Source organism: Aspergillus steynii, assembly GCF_002849105.1.
Source record: "Aspergillus steynii IBT 23096 chromosome Unknown P170scaffold_4, whole genome shotgun sequence".
In the NCBI taxonomy this organism is placed as follows: domain Eukaryota; kingdom Fungi; phylum Ascomycota; class Eurotiomycetes; order Eurotiales; family Aspergillaceae; genus Aspergillus; species Aspergillus steynii.
Window position 1 is genome coordinate 2,410,186 of NW_020194401.1, and position 10,379 is coordinate 2,420,564.

A 10,379-nucleotide genomic window follows, 5' to 3' on the forward strand; every position below is an offset into this window, starting at 1 on the left:
GCTGGGAGTTTGGTGGCCAGATGCGTCACTCGCAGAGTGAAGTGGTCGGTTGCTTGATCAGGAGGGGGAATGTGGCGGGATGAAAAGGCGGCCACGCCCCTGGAAAGAATTGGCGGTGGTGAGATTTCGAAGACGGAATTGGACACGGTTACCCCTTGAACGAATTAAGAATTAAGAAAAGGAGAACGGATGCGACAGAAGGGGGGGATGAGGGGCAATTGAAGGGGAAAGATGAGGGAGATTGACTGCTGGACTGATTCAAGTTGATTAAAGAAGGCGGCTCTTCCGTGTTTCACCGCCGCACGTGAGCCGCATCGTCCAGCCAAAGTAAGATACTCCGTATAACCTCATCGCATTCATGGAATAGTCGCAATTGTCAATGCTGGATTCAAACTCCCGATCGTCCTGCAGAATCGGGACTATGTCAACTAATCGACTATAGACATTATGCAAGGGCCACACACGCCCGATCGCAGCACAGCACAATTGATTCAACACTCGAAGAAAACAAAGTCCAGACAACGCCGTGCATAAAACAGTCCCAGAATGCTTTTTTTTTTTGTATGTTCAACATCTCTTCCTTCTAGATCATTAGGCCAGGGCATTCTCCTTGCCAACTCCCTCCGTCTCGTACTCAATCTCAACCTTGGGTCCCTTCTTCCGAGGTTTGGCCTGGGGAGCAGGGCGCTTTCTCTTGAATCCAGGCGCGGGTTTCTTCGCCTCGTCCTCGCTGTGAGCGCTGTCATCCTCCTGGTCGCTGTCCTCCTCGCTGTCGTCCTCATCCTCGTCATCATAGTCATCACTCGAGTCCGCCGACTCACCACCCAGCCAATCTTCAATGTCCTCCAGATCCTCGTCCTCATCCATATCGCTGACATACTCCACCTCCCCAACACCCTCTTCCTCATCCTCCACCTGCTCCCCATCATCCAGATCCTCGTCGCGCTCACCCTCACCCGAGCGCTCCAAGCCCCGAAGGACCCTCTTCCAGATCCCCTCTTCAACATTGAGCGGTCGATCCCCGTAGGCACCGCTGCGCAGACGCTCGATCAGCTCGCGCTCAATCGCCCTCTCAACCTTAGCGGCCGACTCGGCCTTGCGCTCACGGGCTTCTTCTCTCCGTCGAATCTTAGGCGCCAACCGCGGCACCACCGTCTCACCCAATCGCTCGTCTTCCTTGGCCAGCTTCCGCATGCGAATGGCCACCTGTGTCAGTCGCGTGAGTCGCTGCTTGCACTTGTGCACCAGGAACTTGGGCCAGTATATCAGCCGCTCGTCGACCTGCTCGAGCGCCTTGGCGTAGTTGGACGACAGTCGCACCCGCTCCCACCACTTGTTGGGCATGTGTGATCGTTCCACCGTCTTCATGTACAGATACATCGCGCCGGTCTCGGGGTCCGATCGGATCGTAGCATATCGGGAGTTTGCCAGAGGGCAGGACTGGCGGTTGCAGAGACCGCTGACATTGTATTCGTTTCGGCAGAACGTTTGCTCCTTTGTGGTTCTGCAATCATTGGAAATTTCTAGTTAGTGATCTGTGCCGAAAACCCTTAAACGATAACCCTTAAAAGGTTTTTTTTCGCCCTTTGGTTCCTGCTCGGGGTCCAAGTTCTCCAACATGTCTCCGGCCTGGGATCCGCCGGCAGATCTTTTCATCAGAAACTTACTTCAGTTTGTAAGAGCAAAATTGCTGGTTGATAACCTGCCAGACAATCTCGTCCGACGACATTTTGAGGCGAGGCGGTCACTGCAGAGGACCGTGGTTGGGGAAAGAACCTGGGGTCGATGCGCAGACTCTGCGAGGACCGAATGGTTTTGGCGCCAAAAAAAAAAAAAAAAAAAAAGAGTTACCGCAGTAATCAGTCACGTGGTATCCGTCTTATCGATAAGGCTGGTGATCCTTATCGTTATCAGCGTCCTCCACCAATCAGAGTGCAGTTGTTATTTTAACGAAAACATTCAATCGCCGTCTCTTCTTCAGGGTATAATAATTCTACTATGATAGGGTCGATGATCTAGGTACGCTAGGGATGACTTTCAATATGTCTCAATGCCGTCACCAGCGGTCAAGCCTACCACCCTTCCATCTGCATAGGTCCTCCCTCCCATTCGGTCCCATTTGGTAAAGGCCCGCCAGCAGCGACCAGTTCTTCCTCGCATACTCCATTGATGTCGTCTGCAAATCCCCATCCCATTGACTCCAGCTCGCGAGAGAAGAAATCCCGTTCTTCTTGCATGAGAGAAGTGCCCTCTTCGCCACCCATGACGTCTTTGTACTGTCGCAGGTGCCACCAATGGGTCATGCCCCGAAGGGCTTGCTCCAGAGGCAGCGCTTCTTCAACCTCCGCGTCAATATCGGATCCCGCCAGCCAGTCATCCCGCAGTTCCGGCCGGCAGTAGAGGTATATTGCGGTAATAACACGCATGTTACTCTGGCGCCATTTGCGGCCACAATACGGGACCTGCGACTTGAATAGCTTCAACGTGTAGAATCGCAAATGGGGATCGGGGATCTTGAGTCCCTTGCGAAGAATCGTGCTGGATTTGTACTGGACAAGTAGCAGGCATCGGTGAGCCTTGTCTCGGGTGATCTTCTGCATGACATGCAGGTAATTAATGGCCGAGAAGAAATTGCGGAATGAGAAGACTGTAATCGGCTCTTTGGGAGGCGGCGCGGTCGGGTATCCCAGTTCGTCAACCTCGGGGCGATGATTCTCTTCCATGAAGTCGGGTGCGGGTTCTTCAGGGGATGGCTCGGGCATCAAAGTGCTTTCGGGCCCTGAATCTTGTCGGTGTCGGGCAATCGGAGGCGGTACTGCTTCATCCTCACTTGACTCTCCCTCCGAGTGCTCGGTCTGCTGGGGTGGTTGATCCGAGTGCAGGTGGCAGAAGTGGAAGAAGCTATGCATGGTCAGTAAATGTCTAAATAACCTTTCTGTGGGATAGCACTAACCCCAGTTCTTCGCGATCGTTCTTTTGCGCCACTGCTTGATCAACATCCTGGTGGGCAAACATTTTCAGAATCAGAGGCAAATAGTTGGAATCGAGTAATAACTGAGTCATGTACTCGAATTTCAATATATCTGGGCTTTTGTTAACACCTCATGCAAGAGCTCGTGACAAGCTTGAACTCACGGGATCTCTTGAACCATTTCACCAAAAGCAGCAACGAGCCCGATATGGCTTTCCCGGTGATCTCACGTAGCCGAAGGTTGTCGAGTTCGTCAATGGCAGCATCTGCGTTGAGTTCCCCAATAATATTGTTGCCATGTCCAGCCGCGTATCCATTGACCGAGCCGTAGCCGTCACTGAAGATGCCGGTTAGACTATCGAGTGTGACCCGGGACGTTGTGGTTGACATACCTCATGGGTCCATTCGCCTGGTTGACCACGGCGCTGACATTGGTAAGGATGATCTTCAAAAACACAATAGTAATCGATTGCAAATGAACGAGGGCTTGTGTCTGTTCGGTACCATGAGCCATTGCGGAGTTGTCTGGAGGACTGAAGAGGGAGCAGACTCACATAAAAAGACTCCACCGCATCCAGGCGACGTTGGATATCCTCGTTGTCGGTTTCTTTCTTGGGTTCTCTGTCAGGGCTAGCCTTTCTATTCTTTTTCTCCTGTATATTTAAGTCATGCAAATCCTCCGTCAATTCCGCATCCAGGTCATCGTCCGGTGGTGCTTCGTTGTCATCCAAGTACCAGCCACGGTCGTATTTCATGAACCGCTCTCGCTCTTCCCACAACTGCCGCATGGCTCTTGTCATCTTGACGTGGGTGGAAAATAATTTTCCGGCCTCAATAATCGATGCCGGGACGTCACTTCCTTCCCATCTCTTTCCCACCAGCACATCTTGAAGCTCCGTAGTGCCTTTGCCACCGATATCGTTGCTCGAGTCATCGAGAGGAGGGTACATGAAGGGGAAGTTCTGGTTAGTCTGGTAATTCTGCTTCTTTCCCGTCTTCCCACCCGGGCCTATGGGTGACGGTGGAGGGGACGGTGCCGGAGTTGCGATATGGACCGACTGGTGAAGGATTGAACCGTTTCCACCGGCAACCGACGGCCCAACACCAGAAAAGAGGCCGTTAGAAGCGGTCGTTCTGCTAGGGTGCTGAGGAAGAGGAGGGAGAATTGAGCTGTTTTCCAGCTCTAAGGGGACCACAAGAGGCGGTGGGTTATAGGAGGGATATTTGGACGTAATCTCCTGTCGAAATACGTGATAGTCAAGTGGTGACGCTGTAAGGAACGGAGTTCTGCCGGATGATGACTTTTCCCTCTCCTCGAAGACTGGCTCTAATTCTTCCTTTGCTTTCTTCAGACTTTCGCTGCCGCCAAAGAAGAGAAGCAAGGACTTCCAGAATAATAGAATAATCCTTGTTAGCGGAACATTTGCCGAGTCATCCCATCGCAGCCTAGAGATAATTTCCACCAAGAAAACCAAGAGATTAGGGTTCAGGTCCATGATGCTATCTCGTAAAGGCGTATGCTTCTCATTACGGGCCTCCTGCCGCCGGCCAGTCTCCACAAGCAAGTAGAATGCCGTAAGTACCAGATTCGCCTCCCGCTCCGACGCAGCAAGGAATGCCAAGTTCGCACTCTCGTGTCCTGGGTTTTGGGAGTCGGTATTGGGCGAATTGCGGTTCTTTTCGAATGCTTGGCATAAACACTCAAATAATGGCTGGACACCCGAGCAGTCATAGAATGAAGCAATGTTGTTCTCGATCCACTTAATCTGAAGGGATTTAAGGGTTGTGTCTTTTGCCGCAGTCGGCAAGGACGTGTCTTCGTGGGCGTCATGAGCAGATCTTCCAGCAGTGATCCCCCACACGCCAGTCACTATGTAACAGAGAATTTCTAGCGCTTCGATGCGAATCAAAATCTCGCGGTCTTTTAGGCGAGAGATGACCTGGCTGATAAATGACTTGCGCTGAGTTTCGGATGCATCAATCCAAGAGACCTTCGAGTCAATTTCATGACTCTCGCCGAAAGCGGTCCACTTCTGCTCAAAGGCTGACCTCATACCGAGGAGCATCGCTCGGTCAAATTCACTGTACTGAAACCATTCTTCGATTTCTTCCTCGAATGGCTGCGAATCGGCGTATTCAAAGGCATAAGCGGGCTGTTCGATCTTTGGCATCTCCTGGACCAGCTGCCTCAACTGAGCAAGACTCATAGAATCCGGTGGCCTTTCCGAGCTCTGCTGAACCGGAGCTGGAGGCGGAGGCTGTAGAGGAGGCGGCGGTGCAGCATCACGACGTAGTTCTGGTCGTCGGGCCACATTTTCCACCTGCGGGGCCGCTTCATTGGAAGCAACCGATGGGGACTGCGATTCCTGCTCCTGTCGCAGCCCCTCGACAACCTCTTCCATCAGCTGATCGTCCGAGACTGGGCTGATATCGGTCCCGGTCTGGTCAACCTCATCTGCCTTCACAAAGTGATGCTCTTGCATGGAGGCTTCGGCGGGGCCTGGTGGATCATCCATTTGCGCTACTGGGCAAATGTTTGATTTCAAGCGAGAGTGAAAGATTAGGGAAAAGAGCTAAAATGACGGAAAATATGCAATAAAACAACAGCAGCAAGGGTATCGGTCAAGGATGGGTCATAAAATATAGCAGATGAAAGAAAGATCCAGCCATCAATAAAGAAAGCACAGATGTGGCAAGCGAAAGGGAGCAAATGTCCTCTGATGATCAATCCAAATGAAGACACATGGTGTTGAGAGGCAGGCTGGACAAAATGGCTTTGGCAGCGGTTTGTGATCAACGATGGAGGATTCGGGGAAACGTGACGATCCGCGGGCGAGACCGGTCACGTGCAAGGTACCGGTGGATTGGAGCAACGCAACCACGGTCAATATTTCCACGTCTGCGTTCCTTTTGGGCAGCTTTTGAGAAAGGGGTGCTTACAGATCGCTAATATTGCAATTTACAGTCATCGGTTTTCCTAGGAGTCGTCTCACGTAACCGGTGGGCATATTATTCGGACCGCAAGGTGGGACTATATATTGTAGTGAATCGGACCTCAACATGCAATGTAGGACGCTTGAATTAGTATTACTAGTGCCATATCCATTAAACTTAAATTTCAAAGATCCACGAACGGGAATATATATGTGTCTATAGCAACGGCTTAAGAATAATCAGGTACGGGGTATCACAGAAGCTCAATCATGTACAAGCTCTTGGCCCTGACTCTCCGGCCTTCGAAGGCGACAAATGCCGGGGGCCGTCGAAACGGTGTTTAATCTGATTTACGGGACAGATGATCCCTGTGTCCTTGACGTTTCAACTTCCGCTTCGATTCCCACCGATACCACCCGGCTTCGTCGAGTTCTTCACTTACCACCAAATCCCGTATTCTCAAAAGTCTGGGTATTGACAGGTCTAGCGCCCAGTCTATCCAACCATGTGTTCGAAGCATCTCCGTCACGAGAAACCAAGCAACTGCACACCCGATACCGACACCGCAGCCTGCGAGGACCTGCCTCGGAGTATGATAGTTCAAGTAGATCCGACTGATAGCTACCATTCCGGCACCGCAGCATAGTCCCACAGAAAGTATTAGTCGGAGGAAGAAGTGGAGTTTCGCGTCTGAATGGGGCAGAGTGGGAGCGTGTCGGAAGAGGAGAAACAGCGACAGATAAACGGCGAAGTAAGCGACAAACTGAGCATGGGACGATGGCATGCCGTAACCTTTGCCGAACATCTCTACGAAACCCAGACTAGGAATTAGCGAAGGACCATCAACAGGCGTCCCGAGGGGGTGTAGTCCACATACGCTTTGGGCGCTCCTCCTTGATAATACGTTTCAGCACAAAATTCAATGCCTCACAGCCCATCTGCCCAGCAAACATAAGGAGCACCTCGGCTTCCCTCGTAGCCCAGAGGAGAGTGACGTAGGCCACACATAGTGCCTGCGGAACGAGGGCGAGCCAGGCAGAAAGGAAGGAAAAAGGATCGGCCGGATTCTATAATAGCCACCGATTCACCAAATTAGTTTCTTTCCATTCTGATCATCTCTGGTCCAGGGAGGCCACGGGGGGACAAGGACTTACATAATGGACGTGGGTCAGAGAGAGCGAAGCCAATGGCGTCTCTCCCATGTTGAATCTAGCAAGTGTCTGCCCTTCTTCTTTGATGTTCTTTTGTCGTCCTCTGCTCCAAGTATCCGGGGTGGTTGACAAAGGATAAATACCACCGGATACAGTGGTTTTGGGAGCAATAGTAGGAATAAAGTGCAAGGAAAGTCGGTGGAGAGGGAAGACTACAGAAAATGCATCCAAGACCAGATAAGATTGCGGAGAGCTGCTCCGGCTCTTTTGGGCAGGGAGTCTCGCCGCTTTTCGCACTTCCCAGGCGGTGAGCGGGAACAGAAAAGCGGCGAGAGAAAAGGAGGGGGAGGGGAAGTGGCCGCCTCAGGCAGCGATGATGGAATGCCTTTCCATTGATTAATCGAAAATCATTCTAATTCCTTTACAATTTAATTGTAAAGAAAAAAAAAAAGAAAGAAAGAAAGAAAGAAAGACAACCCCTGGGCATCAAAACTCAATGCCTGATGGCCCCTTGATCTCTTTTCCCTTCACATCCGATTGATTCTCCTTCCCCTTCTCCTTCTCCCTCTCTCTCCCTTCTTCCATCGAGGTACATCCGTCTTCCTTCCTCTTCTCTCTTCCTGTCCATCCGGTTCCAAACTGACTCATCCCTGCCATTGCGCTCTTATCGCGACAGCCAAACCATGACGCACTTCCCCTCACATCTCCAATTCCACTCCTGGCTTATTTCGCACGGATTGCACCATCTGACAGCGCCTTCGCCTCCGTGATCCGTCTACTTCTCCTCCACAATCGACTTTTTCTCCCTTGGCCCCTCCTATCGTCGCCACATACCAAACTGGGAAACGCTGGCCCTTGACTAATCTACAATCTTCTATCTCCGAGCCTCACCACCGTCACCGCGATCCTCGCTATTTTGTCGGCCCCCACTGCCTTTTTTTTTCTCTCTTTGCATCAGTTCGCTCCGAGGGATGAATGCTCTAAGTGACGCCACGCCTTTGATACATCTTCACATGCTCCGATAATACCAACCGCCAGCTGAAAGGTTATTCTTCGCCACCAGGATAGCACCATATCGGTCAATTGATCATTGCGCTCGATTCATTCCCTCCCTCCGCCGTGACTGCTTGCGTCACTATGGATTCTGAGTTGCTTGCCGACGACGATCGCTCTATAGAGTTGTCTTCGATCGAAGCCATCTACCCGGAAATCAAAATTGACCCGTCGACTCCCTTCCGGGCCTCGTTGGACATCCCTGTGAAGCCTTCAACACCCTTGCGAGTCTGCTTTCAGCAGCACGCAGAAGCCGGATCTCCCACTGTTCTGACCCCTCCGAATTCTCTGGGTGCGGCCGAAGTTGGCTCTGCGAAACCTGGCGACAACGACTTCCCTTCTGATGCCGGAAACGATATACATCTCCTCCCTCATCTACCTCCGATTGCTCTCGTCGTCGATCTTCCTGAAGGATATCCGTCCCTCCACCCACCGCTTCTCAAACTCAGCACCGATCCGCCGTGGCTTCCTTCCTCGATTATTTCGCAGCTTCTAGATGATGGGAAACGCCTCTGGGAGGAATGCGGGAGAGATCTGGTCATTTTTACTTACATAGACCACCTTCAGCAGCTCGCTGACACGGCTTTCGGGATTCAAGACATCCCAAATGGCGAGATACGTCTTCCTCGCGAGCTAAAGATCTCGTTGCTGGATTTCAATAATAAGGCCGAAAAAGAGAAGTTTGAGCAGGAGACCTTCGAATGTGGCGTTTGCCTAGAGCCCAAGAAAGGTGCCAATTGCCACCGGCTGATTTTTTGCTCCCATGTGTTCTGCGTGCCCTGCTTGCAGGACTTTTACAACACATGTATCACGGAGGGAGATGTGGACAGTGTAAGATGCCTGGCGCCGGATTGTGGCAGGGAACAAAAACCCGCTTCGACCGGTGAAGTACAGGGCAAGAAACGGAAGAAGAATGATCGAGCATTGAGTCCCAGCGAGCTTCTTCAGATCCCACTGGAGCAGGAAACCGTGCAGCGTTACGTGTTTCTCAAGCGAAAGAAGAAGCTCGAAGCCGATAAGTCAACGGTTTATTGTCCCCGAAAGTGGTGCCAGGGTGCAGCTCGCTCGAAGAAACACCCAAAGCCGGTGGATCCTATGGCAAATGACCTGGACGATTCAGACGAGGAAGACGACGGGGTCGCTTTTGACCCTCTTGGAGACGAGGCTCAGCTACCTCCGATGGCAGACCGGGTTGCGATTTGCGAAGATTGCAACTATGCCTTTTGCTGTGTCTGTAAAAAGGGCTGGCATGGCGAGCTCGTGCGCTGCTTCCCTCGCCGGGAGGCCGAACTTTCGGCAGAAGAGAAAGCTACGGAGGAGTACTTGAAGATGTACACCTCTCCTTGTCCGACATGCAGCGCTCCTTGCCAGAAGCAGATGGGCTGCAACCACATGAAATGCTTCAAATGCGACACGCACTTCTGCTACCTCTGCTCCAGCTGGCTCTCGGAAGATAACCCATACCGTCATTTCAATGATTTCAATAGCGGATGCTACAACCGACTCTGGGACATGGAAGGTGGCGACGGCATCAATCCCGACGGGGCCGAGGCTCTCCACCGTATTCCAAATGACCTCGTCGATTTTGACGAGAGCGACGATGAAGACCAGCCTGCATGGCGTTTTGAAGGACGACCTCCACCTCCTGCCCCGGCACCGCCGCGAGTCAATCAGGGCGCAAACGGCCCCGGGCACCGCGAGGGAGGCGGAAACGCAAACGACCTCGACGCGGCAGGCATGGCCGCCGCTGCAGAGAGACAAGCCCAGGCCCAAGCCATGGCCGAAGTGCGAGGTCGTCCCGGTGCTGACCGGCCTCGACCGCAAGCCAACGGCGACCCCGCCGCTCGACAGGGACAAGTCAGGCACCCAGGACTCCAGCGTTTTTTGGATTTGGTTCAGAATGATCGAGAAGACGAATGGGACAGCGACGAACTCGACGATGACTTTTAATGTCTTTTTTTACCACGACTGCATTGCTTGATGGAATAACTATAAAGAACAGGGTCTTATCTTACCCCTGTGCTGTCCTGGATCGGTTGACATTTACACGTTACATGTTACATTTATGAAGTTGATGAAACTTGCATTTTGTGTTAGCGAACTTTTACCAGCGTTTTTGTCTTGAACCGTCTGCTGGTTTTGTATAAATTGTTTCTTTCCTAACTACATACCTACAACCCATCAAGAGTTAAGAACGGGGGAGAGGGAATATCTGTACATCATGATCTAACTCACGAGTTGAATACAGGAGATGAGAGCCGTGAAATACA

General features: G+C 51.8%; 4 protein-coding genes across 4 annotated transcripts; 1 reads left to right on the forward strand and 3 right to left on the reverse strand.

Moving 5' to 3' along the window:
* Nucleotides 1-591: 591 nt before the first annotated feature.
* P170DRAFT_358337 (ribosome biosynthesis protein MAK16) lies at nt 592-1,729 on the reverse strand (the record flags this gene model as incomplete). Its single annotated transcript, XM_024844281.1, has 2 exons — nt 592-1,504; nt 1,668-1,729. The coding sequence occupies 2 exons, from the start codon at nt 1,727-1,729 to the stop codon at nt 592-594; spliced, it is 975 nt and encodes a 324-aa protein (XP_024704706.1).
* A 267-nt stretch (nt 1,730-1,996) lies between these two features.
* P170DRAFT_509957 (FAR11/STRIP family protein) lies at nt 1,997-5,752 on the reverse strand. Its single transcript, XM_024854727.1, has 5 exons — nt 3,526-5,752; nt 3,364-3,464; nt 3,136-3,308; nt 2,954-3,083; nt 1,997-2,901 (listed from the first exon to the last, which is right to left on the reverse strand). Exons 1-5 carry the CDS (start codon nt 5,485-5,487, stop codon nt 2,073-2,075), a joined length of 3,195 nt encoding a protein of 1,064 aa, XP_024704707.1. The 5' UTR covers nt 5,488-5,752; the 3' UTR covers nt 1,997-2,072.
* Nucleotides 5,753-6,105: 353 nt separating this feature from the next.
* Nucleotides 6,106-7,277, reverse strand: P170DRAFT_384245 (phosphatase PAP2 family protein). Its single transcript, XM_024845673.1, has 3 exons — nt 7,060-7,277; nt 6,783-6,972; nt 6,106-6,712 (listed from the first exon to the last, which is right to left on the reverse strand). Exons 1-3 carry the CDS (start codon nt 7,105-7,107, stop codon nt 6,246-6,248), a joined length of 705 nt encoding a protein of 234 aa, XP_024704708.1. The 5' UTR covers nt 7,108-7,277; the 3' UTR covers nt 6,106-6,245.
* Nucleotides 7,278-8,193: 916 nt separating this feature from the next.
* Nucleotides 8,194-10,059, forward strand: P170DRAFT_356374 (RBR-type E3 ubiquitin transferase; the record flags this gene model as incomplete). The annotated part of the gene is made up of 1 exon (XM_024844145.1): nt 8,194-10,059. The coding sequence occupies one exon, from the start codon at nt 8,194-8,196 to the stop codon at nt 10,057-10,059; it is 1,866 nt and encodes a 621-aa protein (XP_024704709.1).
* Between the last annotated feature and the right edge of the window lie 320 nt (nt 10,060-10,379).